Source organism: Myxine glutinosa, chromosome 14 (assembly GCF_964187855.1).
Source record: "Myxine glutinosa chromosome 14, kmMyxGlut1.1, whole genome shotgun sequence".
Lineage (NCBI taxonomy): Eukaryota > Metazoa > Chordata > Myxini > Myxiniformes > Myxinidae > Myxine > Myxine glutinosa.
In genome coordinates, this window is record NC_136274.1 from 31,785,988 (window position 1) to 31,803,919 (window position 17,932).

Genomic DNA, 17,932 nt, shown 5'->3' on the forward strand with positions numbered 1-17,932 from the left:
TGGTGATGGCGGCAGAGGGTATTACAATTTCCTTTTTACCTGGGAAACACTGTAGTTATGAAGCACTCTTTGCATGGGAAAATTTTTCCTCCTTTCCTTCCCCTCTTCCCCCAAAACGGAGGGACCTGTCAAAGCCATCCCCCCCCCCCCCCATAAAATATGTATATGTAGTATATCTTTCCCCTCACCTCCCCCTCCACTCCCCCTTCCACTCCCCCACTCCCTTCCTCACCCCTCCCCCCAAACGATGTATATGTAGTATATCTTCCCCTCCCTCTCCCCTCACCTCCCCATGCACTCCCCCTTCCACTCCCCCACTCCCTTCCTCACCCCTCCCCCCAAACGATGTATATGTAGTATATCTTCCCCTCCCTCTCCCCTCACCTCCCCATGCACTCCCCCTTCCACTCCCCCCACTCCCTTCGTCACCTCACCGCGAAAGATGTATATGTAGTATATCTTTCCACTCCCTTCCTCACCCCTCCTCCTCCTGTCCCCTCCCTGGCAACGCCGGGTACTCCTGCTAGTATGCACATAAGAGAGGAATTGTGGTGTTGGGGAGGGTGGGGAAGGAGGTGGCAGGACAGGAAGGGAGGATAAACCTGTCGTGAATTACCATGAACTGTTCACCCCAAGGCGAAAGGGGTACTGTACTGCTTGAACAGTCACATGCATTTGTTAAATTTTAAATAAAAAAAAAAAATCATTTTCGACTGCTGTTTCAGTCTTGAAAGTCCTCCTTAGCAAGTTAAGTATTACATAAAAAAATGAATACAAAATCAGACTCATGGAGGAGCGTGGTGACAGCAGATGGTAATCGGTAACAAACACACTGGGGAATTGGGCAACGGTTGAATACAGCAAGAAAGTGATTGACGAACAGAAAAAGAGGAGTGGGGGAAACACAGCAACATAAAAGTAAGAGGTTTGGGTGAGGAGAGTTGTTGGATGAAATGAGACGGCATTGCATCCCTTTGTTGAAGCCCTGGAGGAAAGCGTGTGAGTGAATCACCTGAGAAAGGTAGTAACACAAACGGGAATCAAGAGGAATAACAGAGCAGAGGTGGTCTGAAAGCCTGGATTATTTGAGTTTAACAAGGGGGATAGGGTTACTGGAAGAAATGCATGCATCATGGAGGAGCTGGGGAAGGTTGGATGGCTGAAAGAGCAGATGGCGGTGGACTGGAGGAGAGATGGAAAAAAAAAACCCAGAGACCACCGACCTGTCTGTGATGTGAGAGCAACCGACCTTGTGCTTCGGCCTCATCGTGGGAAATTCCAATAATGTGAAGAGCTTTATATGCTGCAGAATCCAAGAAAGACAGATGTGCTGCTAAAGGGGGAGGGCAGTACTTCACTGAGCTATGGACAAAGGCCTTGTGGACTGTGAGTAGTTTTGATTTTCCAAGGAAAGACTTGGATCGACAGGAAGATGCCGAGTCTGCGGCTGGCTTTGGAGGCTAGCTTTGCTACATGGTGAACCCAGGAGTGGCAATGGCTGAATATTGCGAAAACCTTTACTGCATAAATAAAAACCTGGAAAAATTAAAAAAAACTAGAGCAATGCGACTGTTGTCGCCAATATGCCTCCGTAATAGTCCCACAACAGGTAGATGCCATCATTCACTTTCGTAAAAATAAACAAGTTTGATTTAAATGCCTTCAGCTGTTTTCAAGTATCACATTTCCATCAGTCATGACAGGTTTCACATCGATCGGTGAAGCAATTTCAGAGAAGGGATTTTTAAAAATAAACATTTTTGGCTGGTATACTACTTCACTTATGATGTCATCATTATCATGCTTCTGTTCCCCATTGGAAGCACTTGCCAATGTGCCAAGTTTCCTATTTTTCCATTCAGCGGTTTCCGAGAATTTTTTTAATTATTTGCTTTTAATCGAAGACGGCTGCTATACCACGTGACCTATGACATCACAATTATCATGAAAACATTCTGCATTGGTGTCACTCCTACCCTGAACGTTTCGTCTCAATTGGGCATGTGGTTGCTGAGAAAAACGAGGTTTAGCCCGTACGGACGGACGGACGGACAACCCGAAAACATAATGCGTCGGCGGAGGCATAAAAATATTGCTGCAAAAACAGTGCCCCCTCCCCATACCCCACCTCGTCCAACCGTAGATTAGGAGACAAATTGGAAAATTCGGCCCAAAGTACCGGCACACAATGGCTTACTCTTTATGGGATCTTGAACATCCATTGGCGAATTCTTTCTGATTGGACAGCCAGGCTGCCACCCAGTTTTGTTTTAATTGCATTCTCATTGATGTGCGACGCAACTACCTGGAAACGGCAAAGCTCCGGGAAGGCAGTTTATCCTTTTTCCTGAACTGAACCCATGCAACATGACAGCTCTGAGCGATTCTCTCAGCATTTGCTCATTTGGAACACAATCCCCAAATAATGTTGATGTGGAGATGCGGTGATTGTGTGCTGTCTCCTGTCTCCAGTGCCTTGCGTTGCTTGACATGCCAGTTTAGATGTTTTTTGTTTTAATTTTTTTTTGCAAAAGCCCAAATCGTAGTGCGATTCTCGTAAGCTAGACTGGAAACGTGCAAATCCTTGTGTCCGTGAGCTTTGCAGCAGCTGCGTCCGATATGTTTCCCTGGGACATGTGCCATGACACCAGATGTCCTTTTGCTTTTCTTCGGCACGTGTCATGCACATACTACCAATGTTTATATCTCCTCCTCGAGAACAAGTGGAAGCAGAAAGCAGTTTCTAAATATTAAAAGAAGCAAAAAGGTAAATGGGGAAAAAACTGTTGTCGCAAAGGGAATGTTATCTGACCTTGCAGCAACCTTAATTTCATTCTAAAATGTTGCCTTGAGGTTAAAAATGAAGTAAAATTGGGTTTCAGGTCTGGAGCACTGAACTTACTCAACCTTTTCTTTTCCAACACACATTTACCCAAATGGCAACCAGTCATTACTGGACCTTGTCGTATCAAACCTTTCCTCAAACTTGTCCAGCTCCTCAGATTTTTGTGGCTAGTCTGATGCCATGTGGTAGTAGAAGTTGTCTTTTCTTTGTGATTTCTAAGAGAACCGCTAACGTGCAAAAATGTTTATCAGTTTGATAAAGCCAAATGGTCTGGCCTATAATCCACTCTGATGTCAAGACTGGTTCATCACCACATCATGAACTCATAACATTGACCGCTCCTGGAATTTATTCTACAAGGGACTAATTTCTTATCTCCGCAAGTTAATTCCATGATTCCATCCCACACTCACCTTTTCTGTCCAAAGTCTCCACCCTGGTACACGGATGCATCTGGCGAGGCCATTGCAAGAAAACAACTTGCATTCTCCTCCTGGAAGGCAACCCCACTGATAGTAATCTGCGGTTTATCCACACAGCTCGGAACCATTGCGTATCTGGCCGACGAAGAGCGAGGGTGCAATATCAGACTCACCTGCACCTCAAATTGTCCTCACTTCGCGAGAGATGGTAAGGTCTTAATCCTGTCTACATTGTCTTTCCATTACTTCTTTCCGAAAGGGCAAAGTATGCCTTCCTTAGAGGCAGGTTCATGCGAATGGATGCACTGAGTGGTTTTCCATTGCTTTCCTAGAGGAAAGCCTCCATACTTTTACAGTGATACACCATATTTGGAAACAGCCTGAGCCAAATGTGGAGGCAAATAATTTGGTATCGGCCTCGTGGTGTGAAGCTTGATTTGCTAGGTTGATTTCACCAAAAACGAGCATGATGCGTTCAAAAGGATCATAAGGAAGCAGTAATTTTCCCAAAAAAGAGAATCTCCATGTGGTGTCAACAGCACCATGCTAATAGTTTCAACGAAGGGTGTATATTCAGGATGAGTCTTTTCTTTCCTCATTCGCAAGTGAAACTTCTCTACGTCATTACAATAGTGAAATATGGTACAATTGCGTTTCTTCCTGGTCCGTAAAAACGAGAAAAAGCAGAGTTCCTGAATACTGTAGTGGAGAAATCTCGTACCCAGATCGACACCTCTTCCCGACGGTCCTCGAGGCAAAAGTGCTCTAATCCTCAAGAACTGTACTTCATTCCTATATTGTACCTTTTCTCATCTCTCTTTCACAGTTTCCTCCTCCTTGGAAAGTTCCAATTACAAATATCATTCCTATTCATAAGAAGGGTTCTAAAACAGATCCCATCAACTGCCTACCGATCAACCTTCTCCCCATCATCAGCAAACTATTGGAGTCCATCAATGCGGCTGACCTTCCGAACTCTCTCTTCTCGAACTTGCTAATCCCTGATAAACGGATTCGCATCTGACCTGGCCATTCCAAGTTGGATATGTTACTCCTGACACAACAGCAGAGAGATGCCCTGAACGACAAGTGAGAGGTCATGGCCATCTTTTCGGATATCTCTTGAACCTTTGACACTGTCTGGCATCCAGTCTCATCCTTGTGCATTTCCAACCCACACCCCACCCCATACCCCGTGGCAGTTTGTAAACCTGCTGCCCTTGTTATGAAACTTCTTTCACAAAAGTAACTTTCAGAAACTTCTTCTGCATACGAACAACCACCGTAAACACCACGGTCGAGCCGTTTCCCGGCCAAGGGCTTAAACTACCGGTCCTCTTAAAATGCGTTTCCAGGCCAAGGAAATAGCCGCCAAAAACCCATTTCCCTGAAAATTGCTTTCAGCTCCTGGATGGAACGTCTCGTCCCGTCCCTCCGGCAGCCGGTGAAGTTATATTTCACTTACTGAGAACAATCGATGATTCTCCAGGAGGCAAATGCTGCGAACACACAGGCTTACAGTTCAGTTCCTTGAGGGCATTACCCTTGCTCATTCTTGTAAAACCCGCGTAAAGCGTTTCCAGTAAAACAAACAAAAGCAAACCATGCCCATGTACGTGTGGGTTATTTGTTTGTTTTTTTAGAAACTATCTTCCAGACTTCCGTTTGGGATTTATTTATTTATTATTTGAAACAGAGAGAGAGAATTCCATTGGATCAACATGGTCAGTAGCCAACTGCTGGTCCACTACTGGGACTTGTTAACGAACACTATCAGCTGACCGAGCTCACTGTTGCCTGTTACTTCCATTGCCTAATCGTTTCCCTGGAAAAGCATTTATACTCTGTATTATGGAAGTTGTTGGGAATTAAGAGAAGGGAAAAAGGGTTGGGAGGGTGGTGAAGGCCGAGCTGTAGGGCTTGAGTAAAATCGCTTCCCCTGCTGTGACTTTTGCCAAGTTTTTTTTTGGCGATCTCTGGGGCAAAGGAAGGAACACCAAAGTGATTTGTCATTCCTCTTGTGACGACCTTTAATCCATACAGCGTGTCGGGCCACGATGCACACGTCTACTGGCCATGATGGTGGCCCGACACGCACACACGTCTACTGGCCATGATGGTGGCCCGACACGCACACACGTCTACTGGCCATGATGGTGGCCCGACATGCACACGTCTACTGGCCATGATGGTGGCCCGATACGCACACATCTACTGGCCATGATGGTGGCCCGATACGCACACATCTACTGGCCCGACACACACACGTCTACTGGCCGTGATGGTGGCCCGATACGCACACGTCTACTGGCCATGATGGTGGCCCGATACGCACACGTCTACTGGCCATGATGGTGGCCCGATACGCACACGTCTACTGGCCATGATGGTGGCCCGATACGCACACGTCTACTGGCCATGATGGTGGCCCGATACGCACACGTCTACTGGCCATGATGGTGGCCCGACACGCACACGTCTACTGGCCATGATGGTGGCCCGATACGCACACGTCTACTGGCCGTGATGGTGGCCCGACACGCACACGTCTACTGGCCGTGATGGTGGCCCGATACGCACACGTCTACTGGCCATGATGGTGGCCCGATACGCACACGTCTACTGGCCATGATGGTGGCCCGACACGCACACGTCTACTGGCCACGATGGTGGCCCGACACGCACACGTCTACTGGCCACGATGGTGGCCCGACACGCACACGTCTACTGGCCACGATGGTGGCCCGACACGCACACGTCTACTGGCCACGATGGTGGCCCGATACGCACACGTCTACTGGCCACGATGGTGGCCCGACACGCACACGTCTACTGGCCATGATGGTGGCCCGACACGCACACGTCTACTGGCCATGATGGTGGCCCGACACGCACACGTCTACTGGCCATGATGGTGGCCCGACACGCACACGTCTACTGGCCATGATGGTGGCCCGACACGCACACGTCTACTGGCCACGATGGTGGCCCGATACGCACATGTCTACTGGCCACGATGGTGGCCGCACACACACACGTCTGCTGGCCACGATGATGGTGGCCCCACACATACACGTCTGCTGGCCACGATGGTGGCCCAACACGCACGACAAAAATGGTCATCAAATGGGCGTGGTCTAGGCACTATTTGCATGCAAATGAGTTTAATCTGACGTCCGCCCAAATAACAAATCGTGATCGTTCTTACAAATTACAATGTATAATACCTGGGGTAACTTATGAAATTTTGCTTCTAATTGGTGGAGGACAGCACTTTATGGGTTAAGTGATTTGTGGAGTTTGTCCTTTAAAGGCTGCAGTTTGCAGAACGACAGCGTAAACATCAGCCATGCAATGAAGAAGAAGAGGCGTTTAGCTTTTGGGATTTGGGCATTTGGCGGTTGTGTAACTTGCGCCAGGAAGAATTATCATTTAGATGAAAGAACCAGAACGTTTTTAGTTCAACTTTAGAATTAATTGCACAAGGCAAGGAAAACACAGCAAATGTGACGTGTTAACTAACAATGCACTAGACATACACCGCCTAAATACGAATTGTTATCACAGATTCCTATTGTTGCTTCTTAAATGTTCCTGAGATATAAGTTATCCTTCTGTGCCAAAATTGGGTTTTAATATTGTCTGCGCATACATTATCCTCTTATATCGTTGTTGTACAAATGATAGATCCATCTTAAGTTGTCGATTTTCACGTGGTTTTAGCCATCCACGTGGCCGCAACAGTTCTCAATGAACGGGAACACATGTATGGTGACGTAACCTACGTGAAGAAGAAGAAAAGCGAAATAGCCGTTATGTGATTGGTGAACATTGCCGCGATGTGACGTCAGCATGTGCAAGGCGGGCAAATGATTCGTGGTACGCTCTGGGTTTTACGGAATTGTGGTTTCGAGGTAACGAAAATCTGTAGAACGTAAAAAAGCGATATTTTCCACAATCGTATTTGCGTCAAACGATCTCCGTTGTCACTGTGATATATTTTCCACGGTTGCTTCGGAAGACAACGTGTGGAATACTCCGAGCTTAGGAAAAGGATAAAGCCGATGAACCCAGGAAGGAAATGACAGCCGGAGAAGAAGATTTGAATGAAGAGAATCCGTGGCGTCGGCCGATACGAGGAAGGGGAGAAAGGAGAAAAAGGAATGTTGAGTTTAAGCGTTAAGGCGAATTCGGGCTGGAACTGGAAGGAGGCGGAGCTAATCGGGGGCGGAGGGTATCTCTGAGAGGGGGCGGTGGAAGGGGCGGGGCTGTGTGTTCGCTGTGGCGATGCTGATGTTCGTGATGCAAAAGCGTGAGGGTCATGGCTTCTTCACCCTTTGCTCTGCCTCCTTGAGCTGTACGGCTGGGGATTGAACGCGAGGAAGTAAGTTCGCTTTCTGACTTTATCAAAAGTCTTTGTCGGTTCTTTTCACATTCCAATTTGCCTTAGTTTCAGGCATCTGGTTCCATCTATTTCCTTGAGAGAAGAAACGGGAATCGTGACTGGGCTGGCGTGGGATTATGAATTAAAATTCGTGTGAAACGTAATTCGATTTGAATTCTTGATAACGAATATACATATCTGATCAAGACGTGTAGTGTGGTAAAGTTCAGGTTGGGTATATGGTGTATTTTCGTTATGTGGTGTGATGTGGTAGTGTTATGTGGTGTGATGTGGTAGTGTTATATTATGTGGTATGGTAGTGTTATGTGGTAGTGTTATATTATGTGGTATGGTAGTGTTATGTGGTAGTGGTATATTATGTGGTGTGGTAGTGTTATGTGGTGTGGTAGTGTTATGTGGTGTGGTAGTGTTGAGTGCGCAGTGTAGTGTGGTAAGGTTAGGTATGTGGTGTAGCGTGTAGTGTGGCCGGATTGGGTATGGCGTGTGGTGTGGTAAGTTTGGGCATGGGGTGTAGTGTGGTAAGGTTGGGCACGGGGTGTAGTGTGGTAAGGTTGGGTACGGGGTGTGGTAAGGTTGGGCACGGGGTGTAGTGTGGTAAGGTTGGGCACGGGGTGTAGTGTGGTAAGGTTGGGTACGGGGTGTAGTGTGGTAAGGTTGGGTACGGGGTGTAGTGTGGTAAGGTTGGGTACGGGGTGTAGTGTGGTAAGGTTGGGCACGGGGTGTAGTGTGGTAAGGTTGGGTCTGGGGTGTAGTGTGGTAAGGTTGGGCACGGGGTGTAGTGTGGTAAGGTTGGGCACGGGGTGTAGTGTGGTAAGGTTGGGCACGGGGTGTAGTGTGGTAAGGTTGGGCACGGGGTGTAGTGTGGTAAGGTTGGGCACGGGGTGTAGTGTGGTAAGGTTGTGCACGGGGTGTAGTGTGGTAAGGTTGGGTCTGGGGTGTAGTGTGGTAAGGTTGGGCACGGGGTGTAATGTGGTACGGTTGTGCACGGGGTGTAGTGTGGTAAGGTTGGGCACGGGGTGTAGTGTGGTAAGGTTGGGCACGGGGTGTAGTGTGGTAAGGTTGTGCACGGGGTGTAGTGTGGTAAGGTTGGGTACGGGGTGTGGTGTGGTGTGGTAAGGTTGGGTCTGGGGTGTGGTGTGGTAAGGTTGTGCACGGGGTGTGGTGTGGTAAGGTTGTGCACGGGGTGTAGTGTGGTAAGGTTGTGCACGGGGTGTAGTGTGGTAAGGTTGTGCACGGGGTGTAGTGTGGTAAGGTTGTGCACGGGGTGTAGTGTGGTAAGGTTGTGCACGGGGTGTAGTGTGGTAAGGTTGTGCACGGGGTGTAGTGTGGTAAGGTTGTGCACGGGGTGTAGTGTGGTAAGGTTGTGCACGGGGTGTAGTGTGGTAAGGTTGTGCACGGGGTGTGGTGTGGTAAGGTTGGGCATGTGTTGTAAAAACATGCGCTATATTGTACTGAAAGACCTCGAGGGTAGTCGGTGGTTGTTTTATTTTTGTTTTGTTGTTGGTTTGTGTTTTTTCTTTCCTCGCTCCCTCCAGGCTGCTTGCTTCACAATAGGAATGCGAACCTTTGTTTCCTTGAGAGGAGACTTTGTCATGGACGCACATGGTTTGTGCCACAATCAAATCCCCGGTATATCTGCTGTTACTTTGGTAATATGACATGTACAGGGTTCTCTGGAAATGACACCTCCTCTTCTCTGTTATCGATAATATCGAAGTGTCTGAACAGCGTGTACATGTAACTGCAGACAGGTCTAAAGTAATGACGTGACTAGATGAGGTGACCGTGTTGCTCGAACCACGTGTTCTCATTGCAAATCCGTGTCCACTTCGGTTGTTTTGACTCTCTTGTCCCGAATGGCATAATGTTGCTGTTGGGCGAATTCCTAACTCGGACAAAATAAAAACACTGCTTGTTCACAAAGTACGGACTCCGTGAATCCTTGGAGATGTTACTCGTCGTCACCTGGGACACCGAATGAACTCTTGTAATGACAATTTGCACTAACACCTTTCCTCGGTGCCAGATACAAGGATACCACCAGCTTGTACTGTGTTAATGGGTCATGTTTTTTGATGTTCCCCCCCCCCCCCCCCCCAAGCCCGACTTTGTTGAGCGACGGTTGTGCAATGCGAAGAGAACTAGTGAAATCCGTGTTACGTAAGCACAGTGCGGCAGTGAGGGTTTTGCCATCAATATGGCAGAAAAGTGTCATTTTTCCCCTCCCCTGTCGATGCGACAAAAGCCCCGAGATGTGATGTGAAAGCCTACAAGCTGTTCTTGGAAGGAATAACCGCAGAGAGGAAAACAAAAATTCGCCTTCTTCCTTCCTCCCGGCAAAGGTTTAACCGTCGGTGGGTGCCCAGACAAACATCACCCTAACATATAGTGCACGTGACCGTGGGTACAGAGTCGTCACGTCGTCTTTATTTTAAATATCGTATTAACCAATAAGTAGCCTGAAGTGAGGAGGTGCATGGTGATGCCTTTTCAAATGTTTTTAAAAAAATTTTTAAATAACGAAATTTGCCTTTCTTTAGGTTTAAAAGCTCCAACACTAGTTTATTGTGAAATTTTAAACTCCGGAGAGCATTTGTTCTCCTCGGCACGATATCCATACGGTGCATGATGTGTTGTTGATACTACTAATCCGCTTGCCCATCTAGGGGGGCAGGGGACCCTTTTTGCACTTGTTCCCTTGGGACAGGGGAAACTACGAGAATAGGGCTGGGATTTGTCGTTTGTTCATTGGGTCGGCGACAGCCCTCCTACTCTTTGTCAAGGACACCATAGGATCTTTAACGTCCAGCAGGAAATGCTGTCGGACGGGATGCACAGTTTAATGTTCTCACATACATTGATGAATCGTCCTGCCTGTAAAACACCAGGATGGTGGTTTGTGGCTGGTCTGAGATTCAAACCCAGGCTGGACAGCTTAGAGCAAGTGTGCATACCTCTAGGTCATCTGCCAGCTAGTTGGTGATATTCTGGTTGTTGAAGTTGATTAGTTTTGATTTCTAAATCTTACTTCCCATGTGCTTTGTGTGTCACTTTGCTGCGAGGTGTCTTGAGCATGGTTAATGCCAATTTGCCAATTAGGTCGAAAGCATGTTTGTGGCTACCTTAAACCCTTGATATTAAGAAATGCTACTCACATGGCTGAGGCGCTCCTCCACCCTTGCCAAAACACAGGGCCACCTGTCTCTGTGTGGGTTGTGATGGCATTGAGATGTGACGTTGGCAGATCCGTTGCTCGGTTTGTAACTGTCTTGGTGTATATGTTGGCTTCTGAATGTGAAGCATTGTTTTTTGAGAATCGAGAATTGACAAAATGATGGCAGCATCAACGAAGTTATTGCATCTGTTGCTGCAACTGTTGCCATTGCTGTCGATACTTCCGATTGGGGGATGGTCGTGCGGTTTCAGAGTCGATGAATAAATAGGGTAAATGGATGTATTGGACATAGAGCAAAATAGGGTCAATACATTGGTGTGTTTTATAGGGGTCAGGGTTTGGGGTAGAGGGTTGTCGGGAGAACATAGCTGGCAAGGTCTTTTAACACCTTGACACTACATATGTTTTCCTGTTCTGGCAGGATGGTCTCGAGGTACGCACACTCGCCTCTAAGCTGTCTAGCCTGTGTTCGAATCCGGACCCAGCTATAAACTGCCATCTTGGTGTTTCACAGGCAGGGTAACTCCAGTGTGTGTGCCGTCCTTCGGATGGATGTTAAACTGGGTGTTCCGTCTGCCAGCATTTCTTGCTGGAGTTTAAAGATCCCACAGTGTCCTTTGCGAACAGTAGGTGAGCGATCGCTGGCACAATGAGCAATTTCCAAATTCCTGCCCTAACTACTGCTGGGAGAGGGATGGCAAATCACCCAGGAAACTGCTTCGGCAGCACCGACACTCTGAACAGAGTATGGAACATCAGAAGATATATGATATGAAAAGAAGAACCACCTTTAGAGGCCATTTCCCCCCGCAGAACAGGGGTTTGGCCTTTTTCGGGCACCGTGGTCCCCTTTTTGGAGCAATGTTTTACTACGGCTGGATGCCCTTCCTGCCGCCAGCCCTGTTAGTCGCCTCTTGCGACACACAGGGAATTACCAGTGAACTGGTACTCGATTTGCCGACCTCAGAAGGATGACAGGCTGAGTAAACCCCCCTGGTGTTTATTCAGCGATCGACCGGGATTCGAACCCAGGATCCTAGGCACCCAAGCCGGAACCCTAGCCTCTGAGCCAACACCAGGCTTATATATGATATACTAGCCGAAAGCACCCAGCCTTGCCCGGGTTCTTCTTGAATGAATTTACTACTATAATTCAGCTTTTACTCGTGGCCGTAGAAGATTGACTTCCATAATTCAGCTCAGCTTTTAATTGTGAAATGGGCCCAGTTCGGCCGAAGCGGCCTCGCCACCTCGCCTATAACCTTCCCGGGGCCCGTCCCAACATTTTAAGTTCTTTTTGAATGAATTTACTACTATAATTCAGCTTTTACTCGTGGCGGTAGACGATTGACTACTATAATTCAGCTTGGCTTTTAATTGCGAAATGGGCACAGCCCGGCCGAGGTGGGTGGGCCTCGACCGGCCTCGCCACCTAGCCTAAAACATTCCCGGGGCCCGTCCCGACATTTTTTGTATTAGAGGTTTCCTCCTATCTTTCACCATTCAAGAGATTAGCTTGCGCAGACAAACAAACAAAAACTTTCTTTTATATATATAGAAGATAGATGAGATGAGATGATATGATATGATATGATATGATTGTATATATATATATATGTATATCTTGTTTTTACAACATTACTGGGAAAGGGTAAATTGACAAAAATGGGTGGAAAGGAAGAAGCGGAGTTTTCGACGGAATCTTGAGTTAATAAAAAAAAAAGGAGGAGAGCAGAATGGGCATTTCAAATATTTCACCATGTTTGTGTTTGTAATAAATAGCCCCCAAGAAAGAAGACATTATCAATTTGGTTCGCTGTGCTTTAGAAATAACTCGAAGGTTGATATTGTTGATGCAGGACTTCTGGTTGGGGGAAATAGATTTTTATCAACTTTTGTTGATGGGTTTGTTTGCCGTCGTGTGAAATGAGGCGACGACCTTACATTTTGAGTGCTCGCCCTTGTTGGAGCAAAAGAGCCTGCACTGCATTTCCCACCGGTAAACATACTCTTATCAACCCCAGTAGTGTATTGTTTATCTTGTCTGCTGACTCGTATCGACTCTCGCCTTCACATCGGCGAGTATTCCGTTTTGGCTCGGAGCTCAATTGCCGCACTTGGTATTTTGCATGGCGTTCATCCAATATTAAGGTGCTCCAAGAAGTTTGTCTGTCCAATGACCAGAAGATAAAATTCGGGTCTGGAATGTCGAAGTTGAAGGGAAATGATGATTGATTTCATGAACATAGTCCATTACAAACCTGTCTGTCTAGTTTGATCTATCTGGTTGTCTTTTGTGTTGGTGTAACATTGGCTGTTTGATATGTTGTTCTAAGCGCCCTTTTTGCACAAGGATTTGCTGAGGATGGCAATTGGCACTCGGGTAGTGATGGGTGGTGTCCATCAGGTTGCGTCAGTGGTTGCCCGGACTGATCATTCGATCTTCGGTTTCGCCCCCGTCGAAGGTGTACAAGGCTTCATCCTAGGGCGAAGGTTGATGATCTTGATTGTTATTATTTTTTGACAGAACCTGAAACATATATATATATATATATATATATATATATATATATCTGCCAGGACGCACACTCATTTGAGACGTGCGGAGATTTCTTGCGATTATGGCGTTGACATTAAAACCGAAAGTACCTGGGGCTGATTATATGTTGGAGAAGTCAGGGTGTCATGCTTTTTGTCATGTGATCATTCAAAGATGGCTGGGATGTTAGAGGAACCATTCTGAAAAGTCGAATAACCTTTGCTTTGCTTGGTTTTTAAATCCGTCTTTCCAATCTTGAGACGACAATATCAGTAACAGTTGCTCAAAGACAACATAAATCATCACAAATCATGTCGTGTCCCACTAGTCTGTGGTCGGTGACTCAGAGTTTGTAGGATTGGCCTGACTTTTTCACGAACTGGCTGGCAAGGCCTGACGGCCGACACAAAACTAGCATAGCAATGGAACCCAGCCCAGTGAACTCAAAGCAGCAAGGCTTTCGTCCTCTCGACTAGCAAATCTTTCTCCTGGGAACAGGACACATCCTCGTTGAAGGAGTGTGCATCATGTTTGCCTCACCGGTTATGATGAGTCAAGCTTTAATGAATTGAAAATGCAGATGAAATGTTTTCATTTTTCATTTTTAACTCAACTGGACTACCGTGCAGTTGAGTTCATCACATACTGAACCCTCCGGCGTCTGTCGTCCGTTAACTTTTCGACGTTAACACTCCAGCGTCAAATATCAACCGATTCTGATCAAACTTGACATGCAGCATCCTTACCCCAAGGACCAGGTTGGTATTACATTACAGCCCGATTCGTTGAAAAATGGCGGACTTAGGCAACAATTTTGTTTTTGGTCATGAAAACGACGTTAACACTCTAGCGTCCACAAATATTAACAGATTTTGATCAAACTTAATGTTTAACCCTTATCACACAAGGTAGGTTGCTATTGCATTCCAACCCGATCCGTCACAAAATGGCCGCCATAGGCCGCCATATTGTTTTCAGCTCCGAAACGACGTTAAGACTTTAACGTCCACAAATATTTTTGGATTTTGATCAAACTTAGAATGTTTAACCGTAATCACACAAGGTAGGTTGCTATCGCTTGTCAACCCGATCTGTCACAAAATGGCCCCCATAGGCCGGCATATTTTTTTCAGCTCTTAAGAAAAGCACAAGAATTTAGGATGCTGAAACTGAGAAAGAAGTGAACACAACATTTACGGAAGTGGTGGGTGACTTTGAAAGCGAATTACACCCGTTTCCTTTTATCTACACAACTATATTTCTGCAACATTGTTGCAAAGTGTAACATTGTATCAATTGTAAAACAAGGACAAGTATAAGGATACAAGGACATTAAAATTATTACACAAGGTTGTTGGCTTTTCATCTAGTTGTCCAGATTTGGACAACTAGATTTGACTTAAGTCAAATTTAGTACAGACAACTGACCTACTTTAAAGTTGTCCAGTCAGTTCAGTTGAGTTCTGCTTCCCTGGAAGCTCTAGTTTAAACTTACTTGCTGAAGAGGTTTGACAGATGCTCGCTGAGCTATGCACCTCGAAATGCCATCATCTTGAAGGAAATTTACACGTTGTTTGTAACTGCTATGTTTATTGTAGTCATTTGTTGGAACTTTACCATTATTAAGCTTAAATCTTGCATGCTAACACTTCAATGCCATTGGCTACATGTTCTGTCAAGCCTTCCTTGCAGTGTCATGTGTTACTTGGTTGCGATATATTAATGGAAGCGGCTCCAAAGGAAGCGCATTGCTCTTGCCTCCAAAGACATTTAAATTGGTGCAGATTCCATTTTTGCATCCAACCCGGAGTAGGCCATGTCGATCTGCCAGAAAGGAAATTTGTGAAATCATATTTGTATTAATATGGTTATGTTCTCATGCACCTGCAGTTTATAATCACCTCCTGTCTTCACTATCTTTTTAATAGAAGGAGATGATGCTTGGTCTAAACAGTGCTGATGATGTTTCCAGATATGGGAATATCAACGGTTGCCTACAAGTAAGAGGGCTGGTCTAAAAGGATGGATGGGGGATAGCACGAGATGACAGTGCACATCATGCTTGGAAACCCAAGAGTGTGATTGAACAGTCTCAGAAAGGAAGTTCCACAAACTGAAGAAAAGTGGAATAAAAGAGTGGAAGTGTGCAGAAAACCGTAATTTTGGGAGTTTATTCCGGAGGGGCTACAGGAACAGCACGGGCAAACTGGAGAAGCTGGGGAGGGTCCGATGGCAGAGGTAACTGCACCGGAGAGGCTGTTAAGAGAAGAGTGGAGGCCATTGACCTGTCTTTAAAATGGGCTCATCACAGGAGATTCCAATAATGTTGAAAACCAGATAGAGATAGAGATATAGATATAGAGATATAGATATAGATTATATATAGAGAGAGAGAGATATAGAGAGATTATATATATATATAGAGAGAGAGAGAGATATGGATGGATGTGTTGCTGGGGTCCCAACCCATAGCGGAGAGCGGTGCTCCATTGAGCTACGCATAAAGGCCTTGCAGGCTGTGAATAGTTCTGGTTTTCCAAGGAATGATTTGGAACGACAAATTATGTCCAGTTTGCGGCTGGCTTTGGTGGCCAATTATGCTATGTGGTCGTTCCAGGAGAGGTCATGGCTGATAGTGATGCATACAAGTTCAAGAGATGGAACATTTTCTAGTGGATGACAATGGAAATGTTTAGGAGGTTCGTTTTTGCTTTCCTTAGTAAAGGGGTGCACCTATGAGATTTGACAGAATTTAAAGACGTGTTCCATTTATCATACCAGCATCTATTTAATTGTGATTCAGCAGAGAGTGGCACAGCTGTCAGTGGGGTCGGAGTCATCGGTAAAAAGGAAGAGGTTGCGTATGACACAATGTGGAGTCATCTGCAAAAAGAGAGGTTTCGAGAGCACCGGAGGTCGTTTATGCATATGATGAATAAGACTGGGCCCAAGGCATTGTCATGAGGCATTTTGGCCTTCATTGGGGGTAGAGAGAGTTCCATTGATGGTAATGTGCTTGTGAGTCAGAAAATCCAGGTGTGTGTGTGTGTGTGTGTGTGTGTGTGTGTGTGTGTGTGTGTGTGTGTGTGTGTGTGTGTGTGTGTGTGTGTGTGTGTGTGTGTGTGTGTGTGTGTGTGTGTGTGTGTGTGTGTGTGTGTGTGTGTGTGTGTGTGTGTGTGTGTGTGTGTGTGTGTGTGTGTGTGTGTGCAGACTTGGCATTTAATATGGAATATTTTTTTGTGGGGGTGAACTTACTTTTCAAGATGACTTAGAACCAAAAGTTCATTGGAATTATGTTGAAATTATTCTAGATTTTGTTAATGTGACCTTTAAAAGAAACAAAAACCACATTTGACATTTCGAAGCAAATAAATTGATCCTTGAAAGTGATGTAAACTGATATCAATTCACGGACAGTACTGTGTTAAACTTCTGTACGTTTTCCAGAAGTATCTCTTTATTTTGCACATTAGCCAAACATTTTTTCAACAAAAGCTAAATTATGACTGGGATTACGGACAGTAAAATTACAGTTCAGTACTTCGTGTAACCCCCACGAGCATTCAGGAGAGCACGTACACGTTGAGGCATGCTGTTCACGAGATTTGCGAAGGTTTGGACAGGAATCGCTTGCCAAGCAGTGACAATAGCCTGCTGCAATTCATGCACAGAGGTAGCCTGCTGGTCCAAGTTGTCGATTTGACGCGTTAATTATGCCCACAAGTTCTCTATCGGATTCATATCCGGGGACATGGCAGGCCACTCCATATGCTCTACACCACGGTCAGCAAGAAAGTGTTGGATCATGCGAGCACGATGAGGCCGTGCATTGTCATCTTGTAAGACAAAGTTTCCTCGAAAGGCTGCACGAGCAAATGGAAGTAATGTTTCTTCCAGAATGGCCTTGGACTTGAACTGGTTCAGGTTTCCATTCAGAACAACCAGGTCAGTTTTGCCCCCTGCATGAAAAGCAGCCCAAATGGTCACCCCACCACCTCCAGCTTGGACTCTTGGCACTATACAATCTTCGTTGTAAGCTTCATGCACTTGTCAGTGCACTCGGACGTGGCCATCTTGATGATAGACCAGAAATCTAGACTCGTCACTGAAGATCACGTGATTCCAGTGTCCTGGCTGCCATTGACGGTGCTCTCTGGCCCACTGCAATCGGCGCTGGTGTTGTCGTCTGGTCAGGCGTGGCTTTCTCAGGGGACGCTTGGCACGATAGCCTGCTTGAACCAGACGTTGGTTGACTAGCCTTCTGGATACAGGCACATTTGTCAGTTTCTGCCACTCAGCCCTAAGCCGATTAGCTGACTTGGTACGGCCATTGCGGACTAACCGGTGCAGCTGGCAATCATCCCTCCTTGTGGTTCTGCGGGGACGTCCTGGCCTCGGTATTGGAGTAGGGACACCCCTCTGAGCATTTCGTTTCAAGATCTTTGACACTTGACCTTGAGTGATGCCATACTGCCGAACAATAGCACGCTGTTTCATGCCGGAATTTCGTAAAGCCACCACTCCATGACAAACAGCATTGTCGAGT

General features: G+C 46.2%; 1 protein-coding gene across 5 annotated transcripts in view; it reads left to right on the top strand.

The window, feature by feature from the left end:
• The first annotated feature begins 7,119 nt into the window (after positions 1 to 7,119).
• Positions 7,120 to 17,932, top strand: part of LOC137439578 (SH2B adapter protein 3) — a 165,711-nt gene continuing 154,898 nt past the window's right edge. For 2 of the 5 annotated variants that reach the window (XM_068135463.2, XM_078768106.1), the window contains exon 1: positions 7,120 to 7,651. Coding sequence is in view for 3 of the 5 variants with exons in the window: in XM_068135460.2 (XP_067991561.1) it covers positions 9,265 to 9,321 (57 nt within the window). In the remaining 2 variants the exon portion in view is untranslated. Of the gene's footprint in view, positions 7,652 to 9,207; positions 9,322 to 17,932 lie in introns of those variants that run through there. The other 3 variants (XM_068135460.2, XM_068135461.2, XM_068135462.2) reach the window with 2 other exon arrangements.